We start from the raw sequence: 21,259 nt of genomic DNA, 5'->3' as shown, positions 1-21,259 counted from the left end.
AGTTGTGCAGCGCTATCTCTAGCACTAGCCCTGAACTTCAAATGCAGTAACACCAAGCATCACTAACTCCTGCTTACTCAGTTTCTGCTTTCTGCTGCTGGACTGACACAATATTATAACTTTGTTCATTCTTCCCCAAACCTTGCTGCTTGGGAACAGCTGCAGAGATGAGAATAAAACTGACTGTATCTCCTCTCTTTCACAGTGCATTCAGTTGGGAGTCATCTATGACATCCCACCTCTTTCTTCCTCCTTTCATTGCATTTCTATCTCTCAATACCATAAAATGTGACTAGCTGCTCACAGAATACTAGATACATTTGGTTAGTGAGGGTCTCTTCCTATCTGGAACAAAACAAGCTTGCAGGCAAAATGGTCCCACCACACGATCTATCACTGCAGCATGACAACTGCATGCTTGTAACTCACCTCAGGTCCAGGCCCTCCTGCTTCCACAGGATGTCCATCAGCTGTATCATCTGCAGCGTGAGCATGTCCTGACGAAGATCTGCACACCATTGCAAAGGAAGAATGGGTTGTAAGTGCCTCCCATTCTCCCCTCTTCTCGTTCTCCTACAAGGACAGCTTGTTCTGCCCAGGAAGCTGGTTGCTGGAAGAGGCCTTGGCCATGTTTGTCTCTCACTATGTCTAACTAATAAAGAACATCAGCACAGAGCAATGTTTTTTTCCTAGGGCAGTAACAGTGTAAAGCCACCATACTAGATACATCCATTAGTATAATCACGTCTCGGTTAAAGTATCTGTTATTTCACTTTGCCAAGGCTCTGTTCCCATAGCAGTCAATGTAGCACATCAGAAAACATCTGCTGGACACATGATCAAGCAGCAGCCACGCCAATCCTACATGCATGTCCATTAGAAAAAGCTTGGACTTGCTGTACTTAATAGCTCTTCCAGACCTCCCTTCACAGTTCCTTTTACTGGGCAAGGGTCTCCAGCTAGAAGTAATTGGGGTTACTGTGTCCTCTTACTGAAGAGGGCAGTAGGTAAAGTATAGAGAGTTTACTGTACCTCCCAATTACTGTCAAAAAACCCCCCAAACAAACAACAAAAAAATTCAGACACCCTGACATTCTGCATGTACACATCTTAACGGTCCATATTTAGGCCCATTCACCACAATAAATATTGAAACGATGATACCTCTGATTGATAACATTTCTATCAAAGACTTACCATCTCCATTTTTAAAAATGATACCCACTCCACCTCCATCTGTCTCTTCATTATTAAACACAATCCATAAAGGTTTCATCTTGGAGTCCATAAAAGTGCACTGCTCCACACTACAGAAAACAAAAATAGTACTATCAGAGTCTCCATCTATTAAAAAAAATGGCCAGGGAATCTGCAAATTGAACAGCATCAACAAATGCTGATGGACAGGTAACCACCATGAGGGAAGAGGGCCTCAGGGTTACCAGAAGCATGGCTCTTCTGCTGAACAGAGCCTGTGGCACAACTGAGGAGGAAATGCAGCTATCTTCCTTACCAAACTTCAGTAAGGATAATGTTGGGGTTCAGGGGGGACTGGAGGTCGGAAAGTGCTTCAACGTAAGTTTCCTGCTTCATGCACACATGCATCATCTCCCTGGTTTGAGGCTTCGTGGCCTTCTGAGAACTTGCTTTGACGAAGTCATTCAGAGCTTTCATCTTGTTGAGTGCTTCTCCCTGCAAAAAGGGGAGGAATGAAAGAGTGTTAAACAAACAAAACAGGAAATGCAGAAAGTTAAAGTTTTAACAGAAAGTTAAAAACTATTAAAAGTCTACTGTGAAATGTAAACATTGGTTGTATCGCTTGCCTTTTCTTCTTGCAAAGATTTTGTACTTTGCAACCAAACAAATCTAGTATCTGCTTAAAGGAAATCTATAATGAACTATGCAGATTCTGCTGCAGAAAAAATATGTTGCAAGGTAATGCAGGTTATCAAGCACCACAGGAGAAAAATGAAGTGTACTGGCTAGAAAAGTGAGGAAACCCATTGCCTTGGAGCCCTACTGCCCCTGTCCTGCAGTGCAGTTGAGGAGTTCTGGTTATGCAAAAGCTCTACTCAGTCTTGAAAATAGAAGCAGCACTGGTTTGGGGGCACATCTTAGATATGGCCTCATGGATGGAGGTGTCCCTCACCTCTGAGGTAGGTACAGCGATCCTTGATAAATAACAGAAAACTTTTAGAGAGTGGGTAATTAACAGGATTACTCCCTGCCCCCCAAAAGACAACTGAAGAAAAGAGTGCACTGCCCTGAAGCAGACAGCCAGTTGTGAACAGTGCCTACTAAATGATATCTTATTACAACTCATCTAGTAACAGTACTGGTTTTCAAACATTTCAAACCATTCTAGACACATCTTGTTGTTTGGGTTGTGTGCAAGTGAGTAAGAGATGAACAAAGTCACATGTGATAGGGAAACTCCAGTCTCTTAATAGGATATGCCAAAAAATATATACATAGCAGTTACAAGGGTTTTTTTGGTATTACTGACTAACATTAAGTTGCAAAAGCTAATAACTGAGATCCAGCTCCAAGCATGAGCGAAGTCAACCTTATGGCTAAAAGCAATTCTTACCTGTTTCATTAACACTTTCATGTGGTGGGTGCTGCCTCTGCAATATGCCTCCAGGATCAGGCCAAACCTCAAGGAGACTGCAGGGACATGCATTTCTGACCTAGAGAAAGGCGGGAGGTTAAAGCAAACCTGACTCACTGCAGTGAGTGACTAATTTTCCCATTCATGCCAGCATGCGCTGTGGGAAAATTAACTTTGCTGTTTAGATTCCTTCTATGTATTGGAGAAAGAAAACACCCACCCCAGAAGGTGCTGTAGAAAAATCCATTGCTTGAACTGATGACAAAGCTTTTTGGATGACTAAATTACTAACTATGCCTTTGAAAAATTACTCAAGGAGCAAGGACAGTTCAGAGACTATGATTCAGAACTGGCAGGTGGCCATGAACATCCAAAGTAAATTTCAATTTCAGCAGGCGTGCATATATATATATATATACATACACACACATATACACACACACATAATATATATATATTTATATTTATCTCTCTATATGTATATTTATATATATTTATACACACACACACATATATACACACACATACACACACACACTGAAAACAACAGACCTCTACTCCTGCCAAAAAAAAAAAAAAAAGTTTTTTTTTTTGCCTTTCTGAAATAATAATCAATCAGTTTCCCAAGGAAAAAGCAGCAGTTCACGTCTGCTGAATGACCAATGGGGACATAGTGATGCCATTTTTATAGTCATTTTCAGTTGAGGCCAGATTTGACATTTCCTGGATTTTGATAATCACAGCAAGGAAATCCCACCAATGCTTCAGTGAAAGATACTTGGTAAAAGAGAGCCAACAGGCTTTAAATAGTTACACCAGCATCCACACCCCCCCCCCGCATGCACTCACATGCTTGTTGTCTCACTTCACAGCGCAATCAAGAATCCAGCAAATGGTGGTTTCACTTCATTACAGAGAAAGAGCCTAAGACATTTGCTCCTTACCTTAGATGCCAGAATAGGAAGTGGCCTATCTTGCGGTTGGATAATGCCCTGTCCAGTAGGAACTTGGTTAATTCACAGTCTAAGTAGGATTCATACTTGAGCACCTGGACAAGTTGTAGCAGGTATTGGAACAATTCACCATCTCTGGGGACAGAAAGGAAAAAAATCATCTTTATTACAACAAGGTACTTGGAAAAAAACACAGAAAAGACTGCCAGTCTTGTCCACAGTCCCCTTCAGGAGCCCTAAATGTAAATAGAAAGGAGCTCCCCATGCCCTTTGTGAACACTTACGTCAGCTTCTTTAATGAGTTGATAGCAAAAGAGCCAACATAACGGTCAGGGAAGCTAAAATCCAGCAGCTCCAAGGCATTCAGGACAGGCAGCTCTGGCCAGCTCTGAAGCAGGGAAATCATCTGTAAAGGGAGAGGTGGGGGGGAAGGAACCAGGTTTTTAAGACAATGGTCAAAAATCTATATGCCCCTAAAATTCTAGTGAGGGAAGAGCAGACCCCTTAGAAAAGAAAAACTTCTCACTCTTCTTAGTTGCTATTTATAGATCTTACAGGGCCAGTTTGCAGATGCCAGGTCAAAACCCATCAGTCTAAACTTTCTAGAGCGGTTGACAGGAGAGGTCATCCCCCCATTGCATGGCAGGGTTACATCCGCTGTGGTGCGAACAGTGAGTGGAACAAGCTCTTTGGGGAAAGCCTCATTCTTCAGCATAACAATGTAGGCTGGACAGGGACCTTTAGAAGGTCCTATTAAAGCTCTTGAGGTAAGGAGGGATGAACAGCACAGAGACCATCCCTATCTGACATCTAACAATCTCAGTGGAAGAAATCCACTGACCCTATCCCTCAGGTAGTCTGTGCTGGTATCTCACTATTAGTTAAGAATATCCAGTCCAGATCCATTTTTTGCTGTGAATTTAGCTGATTTCTTCTTGCCTTCAATTTCCTCCTTTCTAAACACTCCCTTGCTGGTCAGAGGGTTGAGTGTGGGACAGCACACAGAGCCAGACAGAGCTCGTAACAGCCAAACCTCAACTCCACTAAGGCATCGGGGTACTACTCAGTACACAGCACCATTCACAGGGACTGGGAGAGAACAGAAAATCCTCCTCAGCTTCAGCGATGCCAGCACCAAACCTTACTGCCCTCACTGCCTATGCAGGGACAGGGCCAAGCATCCCCTGCTAGGCTGGCCTCTCAGACACAGCACAGGGACATATACATGCACAACCTGTCAAATGGGGGGGGACTGGCTGCCAACCCCTCCTGGCAGCACTGAGACTTCTTGCTTTCTCCTGCCCCAGCATCCTCACCTGGGCAACATCTTCATGCTTGTTCCATTTGGTGATGATAAGGAGCTTTGCCAAAGCTTGTGGGTACTGGTCACGGATATCATACCTCATCTTCCAGACTAGGTCTTTCTCATGCTCATAGAGCTCAGTGTGGCTCCTCCGCTCCAGTATCTCCTTCAGTTGCAGTTTCTGCTCATGGAAATCGCAGGAAAGAGCATACACAGGGCTTAGTCTCAACCCAGAGGGCTTGCTCAGCCCAAGGAGACACTGTAGGACTGGGGCCACAAGGTTGCATGGCCCAGTTTGATGAAAAAAGCTGGTTGGGGGTAAGATGGCAACATATGACTTGATCTAAGAAACCAGGCTTGCACATAGCCAGCTGCAGAACTGTTGATGCCAGAGACTCACCTCCTCAGGGTCTTCCAGTGCAGTGCGGGGTTGTTCTCCATTTCTCCCCAACTCCAGCAGCTGGTACACAAATACAGAGTCTGAGAAAGGCTCCTCATTTCCTCTGTATCCTAGCTCATCATCGCCTCAGGTGTTTATGCTGCATTAAGAGACCAGTCCCTTGCCACCTCTGGAGAAGGGAGTCATACCTCTCTGATAGCCCAGGTGTAGATAATGTGCTCACAGGGACCCCTCTGCTCTGAGGTGTAACCTAGCTGCCCATGGGCCTCTTCCCCAGTGGTACTGAGAATCAAGGGACGAGTCCTCCCCTTGAGAAGGGCACGTCTGCACACTCATACGGCCAGTGAAAGGAGGCTCTGGTCACTGAAGTCCAGGCTAACACAAGCCATTCCAGGTTCTTGGAACTGATATACATTTGCCAAACGGACAGTACTGCCCAAGCCACCTTGAACACTGGCACAATCTGTTAAAGCTTCCGAGCCAGAACATGCATCACAGGAGAGCGGGCGTGTATGTCCCTGGCAGAGCAGAGCTCCTTCCCTTCCTGAAACAGGCACATTTCTTCTTCTTTTAATGTTTGGCCAGTCTCAGTGACAGATGGAAAAATCCCGTACCACGCGGCATGCTAGCACTCTATGCCAAAAGGGAGGAAGCTGTCTCGTTACACTCATTTCCCCCTATTCCTCTTCCTATTGAGCCCAATAATGCTGCCTGCAGTTTAAAGGCAGCTTGGTTAAACCTATGTGTAAACAAAAGCTCACAGATGAGAGTAGCTTTACCTTGGTAGTTCACACTTGAAAAATTATTTGCCCAAAGGTGTATTAGATTAAGAGAAAGAGACAAGTTTTCAGTTAAAAATACCCATTCGTCAAATTTGTTTGCACCTGATCCCTTGCCAATGGCTGCCCAAGACACAGTGGTGCTGTATGCTCCTGCACCCAGCAAAGCTAGGGAGATTTCTGTATCTCCCTGAAAAGCATCTGTGTCCCATACCTGTTCAAATGATGGGTAATATACAGGATGCGATGCAATGCTGGGGAAACAGATGACCAAGGCTGCTGCACTTTCTGTGTTGGGGTTGCACTGTACTGTACCCATGGGGTTCAGAAGTTCCCCTTTCTCATCTGAAAAGCAAAGTACATAAACCCATAAACCCTAATATTCTGAAGATTTGGCACAGAAAGCAGGGCACAGAACTGCTTCCAGCTCTGTCACTGGCCTAAGCAGATCACTTCATTTTCCTGGCATCACAACCCAAGAATATGCAATATCTTTAGGAGAGCAGCTACCTCTTATGCCATGTGTGCAATGCCAAGCCAAATAAGGCCTTCATCTTGGCAGGGCTCTACGTGCCATTGCAATATAGAGCAGTAATTGTAGTAGAACTGTTAGCACAGTGTTACTGTAACACTATTATTCTGAGCTGAGCTACTCTGGCCCCTGCTACCACCTACTGGACAGCAGTACAGAACACAAGACACATCCCATCTTTGTGGCGAGGATTAAAGACAGAACAATACAGTAGCTCTAGCTCCTGACATACCCGGAAAGGAGGACCACATGTGCAAGCAGCACTCTCCTGTTTTCAGCTGGTCCTTATAGTCAAAAAGCATGACATTCACCCAGGCAATTGGGCAGTCCTGCAAGGCAAAGAAAGAAGGTGGTTGGGTGCTGTGATTGCAAAAGCTGGATGAAGAGGAATTAACCCATGCAAAGCAAACCCCTGTGCAGAATGCTGTAGGCAGGTAACCTCACATTCAAGAGTAGGTAGTCACCCCCTCACGACAAAGAGTTGCTGTAAAAGTTACACCACCCCAGGTACTGGCCATGTCTGACTGACTACCTTCTAAGTCCACCTAAAATCAGAATACAAGATGGCATAAAATTCAGATACTTACCAGAAGCTGGACTCTTTTCTGTAGTGCTGAATGGCACCAAAATCTCCCCAAAAATATGTCTCAAGTTTGACCCCCCTGCCCCCACCATTTTGCACATCTGAAGAATCTCTAGGTTTCCAATAAGGCATTGCTACTCTACAGTCAATGATATTTGAAAGGGCTAAAACTTACATACTTCATATATTTCACATCTTGAGGGAAAGGAGAAGAACCTTAACTTTGAAACAGGGAATGTGGCAGTTGGCATGAGTTCAGAAAACTAGACAAAGAATCCTAGATATATCTGATAATGGTACAACAATAAACACTATCTTTCTATAGAACTCAAACTTTATGCTGCCATTCCCTCCCGCCAAAACAACAAACAAACAAAAAAAGCCAAAAAGCCCAAGTCCAAAACTCAGTAGCACAAGCCAGGCTCATCCGGGAGGTGGAAGACTCCAGTAAGCAAAGTGACTGGGGCACGACCAAGAAAGACAACCCATCTCCCTGCTCTAAACCAGTTCTCTGCCACTAGAGCAACAGATTCTACAAGTGACTTAAGTTTTCCTGCACTCAGGTTCTCCCAAATGAAACAGTTGCTTCACATAACAGTTACAGCCACACCAGCATTTTACCCAGCTGCTCAGAAAACACTGAGGCTTAAGTGTGTACTAGCACAAAAATTGACTTGCCAAGAGGTTGCGAGGCAAAATTCTAGTGAGATGCACCCACAAACAGTATTATATTTGAAGAGATCCACAGTGAGGATGCGAGTACAAGTACACAGTGAGTGTACTTGTTCCACTGACATTCTAGAGCATATATCAGCCTTCCCCAGAAGACACACCAAAGGACTTGGGGGAGCTAGCGATATCAGCTTTTTCCCTTTATACAACAAAAGGGCTCATTCCCACATGGCCTCTCATAAACCTTTTCATTGATTTGATTAGACCAAGCATCTCCAGCAAGATCCCATTCAAGACATCAGCTTCCAGACCATGGGGAGAAGCCAAACACAATACCACCACCAACAGTAACCTTTTCCATCAAACTGAATGCCATCAAATCACAGCACAGATCCCGATCTGGACTGTCTGCATAGAAAACATGCATGTAGTTAACCTCTGAATACTGAGCAGTAAGTGAAAAGCTTATTAATCAGTAATAAAAAATCAGGGTGCAGTTTGACTGGAACCTCCAGCCACCAACTAGTTTAAACAAGATCTGGGCACCTCACTCAGAGCTATAATGTGAACACATAGACAAAATCCATTTCTGCAGAGCTCAGGTCCAGCAAACATTGTAAATTTTACATTAAAAGCCCATTAGAATGCACCCACCTTTCCCCATTACTGGAACACACACAAACAAGATCCTATCAACTCAGCTAACCAAGCTGGCTTTGTTTTGTCAATCAGAGCAGCAGAATTTCCTTCTAACTGCTTCAAAACTGAAGATTGTTCCTGTGTGACCACCAAAAAATGCAGCCTGTGGATGAATCAGATATTCTGTTCAACAAAAGCCTCCAGCAGGAGTTGGAGTTCCGTTATTCTTAAGTACAAAAACAACAATAAAAGCTTGATCCTGGTCCTCGCCTCAAAATGTTTCCAGTCTGAAATCTCCAACCTGGAAAAGAGTCCATACAAACAGGACTCATGGATTGCATCAAAGTCCCCAGATATTAATGCACTGTAAACCCGAGAGCCTTACTGATGCCAAGGCAGCAAAGCTCAGTGACCCTACCAGCAACACAGAGGAGCTAGCAGAACTGAGGCTTACTAAAATCTTCTGTGACAGCATTTGCCAATCCCTCAATTTTATTTGCACTCTAGTAAAAGTAGCATGACTAATTCCCTGTTTAAAGCATAGTGATAGTATTTTTATGGCTGCAGAAACAATCATTTACAGAGAAACAGGGGTGTTTTTTCCTCACAAAGAAAACTCTCCAAATGCAAAGAGCTGGAGGCATCATGCTTACTTGAAGTCACAGCACCAGGAAATCAGCATTCAATTACAGATTGTATTTAGATTTACTCTTAGTTATTGAATTATTATTAATGATTTAGAAGTTTTGGGATAGAGGAGAAAATCACTACATCTCTAAAACAGAAGCGTAAAACAAGAGCTTCCAAAGTGATTTTAACACTTCCCATCCTCAGTTTGCAGCATCTGAGCAATAACCTTGAAGATTCTGCACTTTGAATTTTACTCACCTAAAGCTTTGCTGTAACCAGTGTTTACATTCCTCATTTTCTTCCCCTTTCTTAGCTGTTAATTTGCCCCATGAGGGACTTGCATGAAAGACCTTACTAGAAAGAAGATGCAACATACAAGATGGTTTTAACCTCAGCTATAAAACAAGTAAGTTGTGGAAAAGCAAAACAGAGAAACCAACGCAAATGATTCCACTTTATGTGCAGTTGGGTATGTTTCCTAATGGGGTAGGTTTCCTAATGGGGTATGTTTCCTAATGGTCTTTCTGGAGAAGAAATTACAGTTAAAACATCCTTTCCTAAAGGCAGCCACTACTCAGTTTCCTGTTCCTGTTGAGAATGTTACAGGCCATCATTCTGTGAGCTCTTTTATTAGTAAGTCTTCTTTTGAAAGCAAAAGGTATTTGGCTCAAAATGGCATCCTGTGCCCTCCAGCCCTGGCAAGCCTGGCTTAGTCCCCCACTGGCTTTACTTACAGCTTTCTTGGACTTCTTCTTGGTGGAACGCGCCTTCTTTGCCTTCTCAATGACAGCATAGAGGGCAAAGCAGAGCCGCGCCATACGGGGAAGATCACAGATGTTAATATCAAAATCCAGCCTCTGCTTCCACACTGGCTCTGAGCATACATTCACTTCAGAGCTTGACACCATCTTGCACAGCATCTCATTGCCATGAAAAAGACCTGCTTGCACCACCAGCTAAGGGAAGGAGAAATAAGAGAACATCATTAATCCACAGGGACCTGATCTGTTTGCCAAGGACACTTGATTAGAAGAAGAATGGGACAGAGATCCACTCCTGGAAATAGGATGCCTTCTCTTGTCTCTTTCCTCTGATTCACTGAAACATTAAAAAGTACTTTAATCTCCCTCTTTACTCAACTTCAGCAAAGGCACTGTTATCTTTTTACTTCATGTAGGGATTGCAAGAGCTGCTTAACCATTGCAAAATGCACGGGTAACCCACTGCTAAGAGTATTACAAGTTTCATCCTGTAAAAACAGGCAATATAAACATTCAGGAAACCTTGCCCACTGAGATGCTGCAAAAAATCAGGAACCTCAGTCATGCTGAAAAGGAGGAGTGGACACCAAGAGCTAGGCAAGTGTTTACGCCAAAGAGCAAGCAAATCAACAGCAAAGGGGAACGGCACATGGAAATGGCTGGGCACAACCCTGCAGCACAGTGCCAACAGCGTGTTGTCTCTGGGCACACGTTTGCCTGCAAATCTGCATTGCTTCTGCAGTTTGCCAGGTCTCTGTACAGCTGATAGGTCAAGCCTATCTTCAGCTTTGCTTCTTGTTACAGCATTGCTGGCTAGCCTGGGAAGGAGTCCTTCCCAGGAGGAACTCCCTGCAAATGCTGGGGCACTATACAGAAGAGAGAACTATTTCATTGCCTGTTTCTTCATAAAGCCTTGCCCTGGAGACACCTACATATCTGATATATTCTAGTCCTGTTTTCTTCCTTTCTTGAAGGGTTGCCATTCCCCTTTGTCTAACTGGCCTGTCCCCCTTGGATATCCCAGGCCTTTGCTGTATCATGCTTTCTGCCCTAACTTTACCAGTCACCTCTCCCATCATTCTCTTTTCTCAGAGCTGAACTTCCTCTCCCAGGCTCTCTGCAGACTTCTCTGCCCCTCCACACCACTGTCAAGCAAACATCACCACAGAGCAGCAGCTCTGCTTGCTACTCATAAACTCTTACAGAAGGATGTTTCTAAGAATGCACTGCTGCGTTTCTGGGCAAGCAAGCCAAAACACAAAACCAAAGAAAAACCACACTGAGTCGGCACCTACCTTCATTCTCTCATCTGCATTGACCTTGCTGCCTTGCACCAGCTCAATGTAGAAGGATTGCTCTAGGGACCAGAGAGAACCATAGTTTGGCTAGAGAGAAAGAACAGCTCAGATCAGAAACAGCTCAAACAAAGACTTCTCAACCCAGTGCCTCCCAAAATAGCATGACTACCTCTTATCCCCATGTTGTTAACTCCTCCGTTCCCTTGAGATGGAATTAGGTGGGGTTATTGTACCTACACAGGCAATGCACACCCAAGGATCCAGTTCAGAGAGGCACTCCGGACACTAGCTGAGAGAGAGTTCTTAAACAGCACCGTAATCCAGAAAGTGTTCTACAAAGAGAGCTCCGTTTCACAGACGCAGGCACTGACACAGCAGCCAGGCCGCATGTAGTTTCTATGTCAGAGACAGCACGGGACGCAGACATCCTCTGCCTCCACCCACTGTGTCACAGCCAGCCAATGCCACTCCTGCTAGCACCCGGGCTGAGTGAGGCTGCAAGGAGGAAAGCTGAAGAGCTACTCTGGAGAGCAGCTGAGAATAAGACATCAGCTTTCCTGGCTCCTAGGCCTGCTACCCCCAGACTTCACCTCTCATCACATGCTTTTTGCCCCAACAGAAAAGAGCACCGTTTTGCAGGAGGAAGCAGGAAGACTGGGAATCCCTCAGCTCTTGGGGCCTTGCTAGGAGCCTATCCTGAGAGAGTCAGGGAGAACCAACTTCTACGGTAGCTGCTCCCAGACTACATTAGCATCTCCATCAATGGACGTGTTGAGGGTAACCAGGCTGGGTCACTATGTCCTTTTACCTTCTTCTTAGGGAGCGGGGGGGGCTTGGCAGCCATCTTTGGCGGGTTGGCAAGGCAGTTGGTTTGCTCATCTCTCATAGCAATGATAGTGGAGGAGTGTACCATGGTCAGGTGGGGCGTGAGGCCTCGGTGCAGGCAACTACGGATATACTGCAAAGACAGGACAGAGTCAGCATGGATGAAACAGTGCCAGGCAGGTAAAGGCAGTGAAGCAAAGCAGAACTGGCTGAAGCAGAAACAGGTGGATGACATACGGAAAGGACCCAGCAGCCATCAAAATTCAGCTTTAAATTATAACCTCTGGCTTTATAAACCCACATCCCACTGGACACATGTTGATAGTACCAAGAATGTGATGTGCATTACACCTGGTATTTCATCAGCTGACTCACCCACTCAAATAGCTGCATTAAGGGAAACTGCTGAGGACTCAGCATTCCTGACAGCGGTTTGCCCTACCAGGGGAACAAAGGATACAGGATTACTTGCCCAACTTTTAGGAAAAGCATTCCCAGCCCACCATGCAAGCAAGCAGACACCTCTAGAACCATAATCTATAAATAGATAGGATGGGCTTAGATCAGTTGCCCTCCAAAACCATAAGGATCCATTAGGTTCTCAAGAGTACCTCTTGCCCTAGGCAGCATCCAGGCCCCTGCCATCAATGGGCTGCATTCCGGCAAACAGCACTGTCTCCTTGATGCAGGACAACATGTCTCATCCTACCCTCCCAGCGAGAGGAGGGCACACGGGAACAGACTCACTGACAAAGCAAGACAAAAGGCTCACCTGGAACTGGTACAGGGGGTAGTTCCCATAGAGATATTCACATTTTCCATTCACTTGCAGGGTATAATCCTCTGGGTTCTCCACAGTCTCGTGGCGGAAGACAGTAGCCTGCTTCTTGATAGCATAGTTCATTAATGTTATGGGGAACTCCTTTGGGGAGATCTGGAAAGTGAAGCTCTCCTGCAATCCCAACAACACAGCATATGCTGTCAAATATCAGCAAAGGGCTGAAATCACCACAAGGAGCAACAAAAGCTCAGGGAGAAGTAACAACATTCCTGTTGCTGACACAGTAAAGAGAAGGCTAGGAAGGCAGAATTATGCCCCCCCCCCCCCACACACACACACATATTAGCGAATAAGTAGGGATGCTTGCTGAACTGGGCAGCAGCATGTTTCAGCAGTGCAAGCACACGGCTGGAAATCAGGAACTTCAAGTACAGTATAAGCACCATCACCAATATGGGTGGTTGCAAGTCGTTATAAGTATTCCTATTGCTTTTCTACTAGCAAAGCAGGTGGTGACTAGGGGCGCTGTGTTCAAACACACCACTCTGGAAGGCCCTCCTCCTCCCCTGGGGGTGATTCCTGCTTCATGTCCAGGCTCAACATGCAAAAAGCAGCATTAACCAAGAATAGCAGGAAGAACAGGGGCCCATGGGCAATGCAGACCAATGCCTGCAAGCAGTGCATGCTGAACATGAGCTGAGCAGACTCTTAAGCTTCAAAAGGAAAGATATATATTGGATTCTATACTCTTTTCCCACCCATAAATAAAAAGTTTGCCACCACATGTGCACACAGTAACCTCAGCTACCAGCTAACCAGGACACGCAATGCAAGTTCAAGAGGGGGAACAGCTCCCTTGGAGCTCCTTGGTTGGAGGCTCAAAGACTCCCTCTCAACCATATCCACAGGCAACAGGGTCTAGAGAATGAAGACGAACACTGAACGCACGGAAACACTGTCCACACACATGTTATTCTGTCTCTGAATGCCTGAAGGGAAAGCACAAACCAGTCACACACTGTCACAGAAAAGTTTGTGCTTTACCCCGCCAGACTGAAACTTGACGTTGACAAAAATGTTCTTGGTGGGGGTCTGTAGGGGGCCAGTCCCAAGGCCTGTGGCCAATGGTTCCAGCTGCAAAGGAAAGTTGTACTCCATCCAAGCAGCCCAGCTAAGCTGCTGCCGCTTTGCTGCTCTCTCCTCACAGAACTGGCGCATTTTGATGCGGAAATCATTCACCTCTGGGTCCTGCACAGAATCAAACTCATGCAAACCTAAGTGGAGAGTAAGAAAGAAAGGTAAAATAAGCATCTGCACCCAACAGGGGCAATCAGCCTTTGATAATCAACTGTCTGTGAAAAAGTCTTCCTAAATACACACTTAATATCTAGCCAAAAGGAGAAAAGTCAGCCAAGCTGCTAATAATTGCTTATTTACTCTGCACAACTGCACTGACTCAAATACTATAGCCCTCTGCCAGCAGGAAAGATCACCCTTCTTCTTGGGTCTGCACACACACTATTTTCCCACCAGATCCACTTGAGACCTAACTTGCTAAGTTCACCTACTACATAAGCAGGGCTCCATCACCATTCCATAGGTAGCAATGCCATCTGGGACAGTAGCAGGTTTCATCTAAAGCCAGCGCCCCTGCCACACTCCTCGTGTGACCAATGATGGGGGAAAACTGACCTTTCCCAATGAGCAGGCTGATTTGGGAGTTAATAAGCTTCTTGACCCTGTCGCCTTCTCGAGCCACAAGCCGCAGTACTGGTAGGAAGGGCTGGATGTCACAAAGTCGCCGTTGCTCATCTTCCAGCTCTTGCTGTTCTGCTGTCTGGTTGATGCACGTGAACACATAGGCCTCAGGATCATTGAGCATATGGTACAGAGGTTCATATTGCGCATGCTGCCACACCACCTGGGACAGACCAACAGCACAGTGAAACTACTGCTGCGCTGCCAGGACTTCATCTTCCTCTTAGTGTCACCCCACAGCCTCACTAGCCCAAGACACGCCATTCCACAAAGGGAATGCAGAGCAAAGCCTTCTCACAGCATTCCTGGACCTGTAGTCATAGGCTGCTTTTCAGCCAAGCTTGGTGGTTGCAACTCTTGCTGAACTGCTGGTGGATTTATTTGCAAGAGCCTTTAACTGACTTCCTTTCTGCACTTGCCATTTGTTTCAGGCACAGTAAATCCCTCTGCCTTGGTATTTAAGTAACTCCCACCTGAATGCCTCACAGTAGGCATCCGCTGACTGCTAGCCTTGTGAAATAGAGGTGTTACTCCCACTGGAAGCAAGAGTGGATCAAGTAACTTGCCCCCAGTAACATGAAATTTGTGACAAAGCCAAGAATTTTTCTCAAGTCTTCTGAATTCTGTCCAATCCTCTACCACCCTTCCCTCCCAGCAAATGACATTTACATATGACTGTTCATATCCTAATCATACACTCTCTAAGTACCTGCTACAGGAGACAAAATCCTGAGGTAGACAGGCCTTTGATGTGACCCAGTGAACCTGCTGGCTGAAAAACACAGACCTTAACTTAACAGCTGGAGCCAATCAACTCTGCTTGCAGTTTTGGTTTTGTTTTTTGGAGGTTTTTTTGACCTGAAAACTGCAGCACAGGAAAACTTGGAATAATCTCGCACTGTGCTTCTGTCCCTTGTGATCTGTGATTCATCTAGGCCAGGCTGCTGCTGCAAAGAAAACCTTTTCCATTCTGCTTTCCTTATTCTCCCCTACCCCCACTTCCTGCCCAGGGAAAAAAGAAAGTAGCTCCATTTCTTTTACACACGGTTTCGCTACAGAATTTTATTCCTCAAGTGAAACACCAAGAAAAAAACCTCTTTCATTACAGTCTCAGTTTGTAGGATTCAGCTTCTGTGAGGCAAGAGGTGGCTAGGCTGACTGCCTGAATATTTTGAGACAGTCCAGCATTTGTATTTGACTACTTGGGAGTGACTTCTCTTCCTTGCATCTGCATACCCAAGAGCACTCACAATGAAAAATCCAGTATGGGGTCTGGTTGGCTCAGGTGAGCAGTATTTGAACACATAGTCCATCCGCCCCACGCTAACAACTCAAATCCGGCCTCATTCCATAGTTACTCAAAAACTAACTAGCATCTCAAGGTTGGGCAAGCACCCAGTAGATTGACCCCTGTACCACTGGCACCATCAGAGCTGTTGCTGACAGTCTCAGCAGCTAGACATGAGTTTAGTGGGTTGCACAGGCCGTGTCAGGAAGGAGGGACTCTCAGAGAGTCAATCACAAGGAACTGTCTAAAGCAATGCAGAAGAACCAAACTGGTGTTAAGACCAAGCACATTTCCCCAGGTGCTCCCAAGAACAGACTCCTAGTTCCAGGAGACTGCAGATCAGACCAGCGAATAAGGCTGTTACCTGCTTGATGGTGCCCAAGCTGGCATTACAGGACACAGAGAGATTTAAATATATGCCTGTGGGCAGCAGGAAGTCCACCTGGATGTTTTGGTTCTCCCCCTTGGACCAGAATTCCATAGGGCAGTAAATGCCCGGGGGCATCCTGCTCACTTCTTAGCTGCAACCTGCAAGAAAAGGGAAAAAAAAGTGTTGTTGTTCATTACATAATAACTCCTCAGAGCACAACTCAGATCTGTGCTGAGCGCTGTACAAAGGTAGTGTGGAAAAGAAGCCAAACAAAGGAAGATTAGCATATCCTCACATCCTCACAGCTCAGGAAAATTGGCACCTTAAACAGATTTCCAGGCCAGTACCTTAAACCACCAGGGCATCCTTGCTATAGAATTTGCTTCCATTTCAAAGCAACCCTTTCTTAATCTCTTTTGGATTGGGCTTTACATCTACACCTGTACATTTGACAAAGACGTTAACGAATTATCTTCACTAGAGAACAAAGACGCTTGTCCGATAGCTCATCTAGGACCAAGCAGCCAACAGAAACAAAGAGGCCCTACCCATGGCTTTGTAACATAATCCTCAGAGCGCATTCCCCGAGCTGCATTTTGTTTTTCCAGAGCTAAGTTCCAGACTGCAGTAGGAGAAATAGCTATTGCTGGTTCTGAGTATGCATGCATTTTTACACACACAAATAATACTCCACTATAGTTCCCCCCACTAAAAGCCCAGGAAAAACCAAGTCTAAGCCTGAGATAATCAAAACAGGTTTGTTAATTCTATCATTATCCCTTTGCTTTGCAGTTTCTGGCTCTACAGTTTATTCTCAGCACCTTCAAAGAACACAAGACAGAAAAAGAATCTAAACACTATCAGGTACAGATTGTTGTTTTCAAGCACAGGATAAACGCACACATGAACAGCTAAAACAAAAGGCATTCAGCAGAAGCCCATTGCACGGTTTCTTTCTTAAAGGCGTGTAATACCAAACTCGGAGACACCCTCGAGCTCTGTCCATTTGCCCACGAGCAAAATGCTACAGTGGTATAAGACTCTGAAAGTTTCCTCCATAGATGACAGGGAGCAGAGTGCTGTCCTCAGGTGCAGGAAAAGCTTGGAGATGTTGGCATTAGCTCCTAGCAACACAGTCCACTCTATTACACCTGGCTCTAACTAACCCAGTTCAACCACCTCAGCAGAGAAACCAGCTCACCTGACTAAACCGCCCCTCATTTACAGGGGAGTTTTCCTACCAGGTCAGCAGAGATGCGTCAGCAGCACAGCTTGGAGGGTGCTTACCTAGCTGCTGGATATAGAAACCAAGGCCTCAGTTTTCTGCCAGTCTTACTCTTTGCAGGTTCTAAATTCAGTCTGCATATGCCTTGAGCAATTCTAAGTGTCACTTATTCTCAGTTTGCAAAACCAGTATAAAATTTGTTCAACTCCCAACTTATAATATGTCTTTGCAGCTGTCAGGCAGTGTACAAATTTAGAAAGAGACCAAGCAACATGCTGCTGAAGATCTGGGTCCCCCAAATCATGAAGTCATGCAGGCAACTACTCATAAGGCAGCCCCATGCTTCAGTACGACAAGCAGCCCAGCATCTTATCTACCGGTGCCTGGGAGCACGACGCTTCCCCATCAGCGGTGAGGTAAGGATTCCCAGAAACATAAGCTATGTTTTATCTGTTCCGCTTCCTCAGTGCACAGGCTGTATTACACGGAGACCAGATACAGAGACCACAAAACCACCCATGCGCCTTAAGAGGAAGGGAAGCAAAATGGGGAGGAGGCAGGGTTTACAAGTTTGAATAAAGCAAAACAAGCTTGCCTTGCCTTCTGTTCATTAACAACAAAAGGAGCAAGTTTCTAGAATACCTGCTAGCTACCTCTGCCCTTCCTAGTGGCAACAAAAGCAACAAACTACCACGACTCTACTGACCAGCAAAGATGGAAGAGATGGCAATGGCTATATTGCTGCCTTCAGCTGAGGATTTCTACCTGATGCCACATCCCATCAGATATGAAATACCATATCTAAGATATTAGCACTACAACATCAAGTTCCAATTGCTCAAACTCTTGTCTTCCCAAAGACAACATACTCATTATCTTATGATGCACAAGGACTTTTCCAATAGAAGCTGAGGTGGATATGCAAAAGGAAGAATCACTCTGGACTTGCTGTCTCCCATATTTTTGCTAAGCAAAGCTTAGCAGAGACTGATCATACCGCACCGATACAAGACAGGATAAGGCATCTACCCCACTTTCATCTTCCCTTTTGCCTTGGGGAATTGGAACAGAGTTCTCCAGGCTGTGGGCTTGTTTGCACTATCTTGACCTTACGAGTAATAGCAACTACAATTCTCTTTTCTCTAGGTCACTCTGTCATTTGTGAATAGCCAAATGCAGCATCACCCCTCTTTGTCAGGTTTTAACTACTGGAGTTGTTTGAGATATATTCTTTGCCTTTCATTGTAGCTGCCTTCAAAAAAAATAAAAATAAAAAAATAAAGGATGCCCCATTGTAGGTGTCAACTTTTAAAAGTCCTGACTTCATCTCAGACTCTAACCCTGGTGGATATACAAACCACTGCTATAAATCCCATATTGTGGTAGGGTTCTGACATGCAGGTCTGGAAGTTAGTTTATTGTGCAACTTGCCTATCCCTGAAAGCTAGGGCAAGCAAGGGTGAGACAGAAGTCTGTATTTTACTGGGATGCAAACCCACAGAACCCATCTCAAGGGAGCACACGCACAGGCTATCAGAGACTCCTGCTTATCCGCACTGGGCTGTAACCACCCCCTTCCAACCATGGGACATCCCCAATTCTCACTCTTCCTACTGTCGTATACCCCCAAACATCCTCTTCCTGCTAAAATACCTCCACATTCCCCCACCTACATCTTCCTAGAATATTTACTCTTCCGCCACAAGCCACGTCTCCCCCAACCCCCAAATACTTGTTTCAAGTGCGAGGCATGTAGGCTGCTTCCTTCCGACTACAACCATCCTAGACAGTTTAACAGGCCAGGACACGCGTCGCGTTTGGCCCCCCAGGGGCAAAGAAGCAGTGCAAACAACCAGAATGCACAAAGCTCTACTGGCACGTACAAACCCTCCCCTCCAAGACTGGCCAGCCAGTCATTCCGTTTGGGTGGCTGAACAAGTCAGAGCAATGCACGTGTCCAAGCTAAAGACCTGGCCCTCATGCAGGCCAAGCAGATTGCTCTGTGGACTTCATGCAGCCCTGAACTGTAGGTCATGCACAGAACATTTGAGGAACTTGCAGGATCTCAAATGCCTCCTCATTCCTCTCAGGGAGCAATTCTCCCGTGAGTCCATTTGTACAGAAGCCTGCTCTACAGATGACCCCGTCGTGTGTACGTGTGTGTTTGCCTGGGCAGGTCACAACCATAAAGACCACAAGTGACAGGCTGTCTACAAACCATGCAATCATACTGACCCCAGGAAAGAGTACTGCATATGCAGGAGTCGCTGGGGCAGTGCCCCGTTGCAGTGCTACAGGCACGGCTGGACACATGAAAACAAGATGCAGTTTGCTCAAAATATTATTATTTCCCGAGACGGGCAGGGCCCCAGCTCCTCTGCTGAAAGAAGCATGCACACTTGATGGGAACCTCGGATGTTGCTGACAAGAAGTGAGAAGTGACCAGCCACATCTCAGCGGGAGACCCTCACTCAGTAGGGGACCAGCAGTGCCATAGACTGACTGATGCAAAGCACAGGCTGTGACTACTGTCAGCGTAGGGCTGCCACAGCTGCTTCTTTCAGTCGGCAGATAAACAGGCTCTCCAGCTGCAGAGCACGGTATCACTTTGGACTTCTCAGAGAATAGAAGAGGAAGAGAAATGAATGCTGTCACACAACACAGACTCCAAAGTTCCTAGTAGGTACCCAACAAGATTTCCATGAGTCCAAAGAGGAAGCTATTCCCCACTGTCTGTGGACAGCTCCCAGAGAATTCAAGTGTAATCCCCTTTTCATGGGAACTCCTGCACTGTGCAATATTAATATATGGGGAAAATAAAAATCCATGCAAGAACAACTTTCACGGGAGACTAGGAATGAAATACAGATGGGCACAGTGACCCCATCTCTGGTTCAAAACCTGTCCAACAACCAGCAAAAGTTCTTAGTAGAGGACAGCTGCTCCTTAATTTTCTAATTTTGAGATGTGGATTCAACGTATTTCCTAGAAGAGCAATCTGGAAAGCTACATCCATTGGTGATAATCACCTCCTTGCTGAGACCCTTATGGGACATGCACCTATCTTAAAATGCCCAGACCTCTTTCTCACTGGGTAGAAAAAGAAGTGGAAGAAAAAAAAAATCATTAGACAAAAATTCCAGCTTTCCAGTGAAAGTAAGTCCTCAGCTTCCTCTCTCCCCTTCGCTTTAGTTCATTATTCTGCAGGAAAGCTGCAGATTGCTTTGCCCTCCTTAACGTTTCATCTTGCATTAATTAGAGCAAAGGCAAGAAACGGACAGCTTTCCTAAAGAGGAGAGATGACCGTGGCAGAGCTGACATTTACACAGGGCTAGTCCATTCGTTCGCCCGCTGAGATAGAATATAAAAGCCCAGCACTACTGGACGCCATGTAGTGCATGTAGGCACAACCTCAGTAGTAGGAGGTAACGTATGTTTTGAGCTCATAACACACCTTGAGGATTGCATAGTTGTACATAAAGGCTGTTTTTATGTAAAATGTAACAGATGCATTTAAAATTACCCAGTCAGTATTTAAACCAGCAGTCAACATAAAAAGCAAAACACCATCTCCTCCTATGAAGTTTATCAACCACAGCTCTGGTGTTTACAACAAAACTGCTATTGAGAATGAAAAAAAAAAAAAAAAGAAAAAGAAAAAAGCAGCAGCGAGCTAAGATCACACCCGGAGTAGTGTTCCACAAACCTCTGTGAGGCTGCTGCCTTAGACAGACACGGAAGCTCTAACGCCTACAAACAGATTACAAAATTACTCAACCCTAGGACTACAAAAATACCTTTCAAGTTTACAAGTGAGTGGCACAGAGCTCACAGGTGATGCACGTAGCGTG

At 45.4% G+C, this 21,259-nt stretch overlaps 1 protein-coding gene across 1 annotated transcript in view; it reads right to left on the bottom strand.

Annotated features, from left to right (window-relative positions):
- The window catches only part of PIK3CD (phosphatidylinositol-4,5-bisphosphate 3-kinase catalytic subunit delta), a 61,126-nt gene that overhangs the window by 10,284 nt on the left and 29,583 nt on the right, over window positions 1-21,259 (bottom strand). Inside the window, exons 2-18 of the mRNA XM_013960545.2 lie at window positions 16,178-16,341; window positions 14,460-14,688; window positions 13,812-14,041; window positions 12,759-12,938; window positions 11,970-12,119; window positions 11,159-11,248; window positions 9,837-10,058; window positions 6,811-6,907; window positions 6,261-6,391; window positions 5,268-5,327; window positions 4,881-5,048; window positions 3,849-3,970; window positions 3,556-3,699; window positions 2,591-2,690; window positions 1,514-1,692; window positions 1,198-1,307; window positions 430-508 (exon numbers count right to left, since the gene is read on the bottom strand). Coding sequence (XP_013815999.1) covers window positions 430-508; window positions 1,198-1,307; window positions 1,514-1,692; window positions 2,591-2,690; window positions 3,556-3,699; window positions 3,849-3,970; window positions 4,881-5,048; window positions 5,268-5,327; window positions 6,261-6,391; window positions 6,811-6,907; window positions 9,837-10,058; window positions 11,159-11,248; window positions 11,970-12,119; window positions 12,759-12,938; window positions 13,812-14,041; window positions 14,460-14,688; window positions 16,178-16,318 — 2,432 coding nt within the window. The 5' untranslated portion in view covers window positions 16,319-16,341. The remainder of the gene's footprint in view (window positions 1-429; window positions 509-1,197; window positions 1,308-1,513; window positions 1,693-2,590; window positions 2,691-3,555; window positions 3,700-3,848; window positions 3,971-4,880; window positions 5,049-5,267; window positions 5,328-6,260; window positions 6,392-6,810; window positions 6,908-9,836; window positions 10,059-11,158; window positions 11,249-11,969; window positions 12,120-12,758; window positions 12,939-13,811; window positions 14,042-14,459; window positions 14,689-16,177; window positions 16,342-21,259) is intronic.

The sequence above is a fragment of the Apteryx mantelli genome, chromosome 26 (assembly GCF_036417845.1).
Source record: "Apteryx mantelli isolate bAptMan1 chromosome 26, bAptMan1.hap1, whole genome shotgun sequence".
Taxonomy (NCBI): Eukaryota; Metazoa; Chordata; class Aves; order Apterygiformes; family Apterygidae; genus Apteryx; species Apteryx mantelli.
This window is presented reverse-complemented; position numbering and strand designations above follow the sequence as displayed.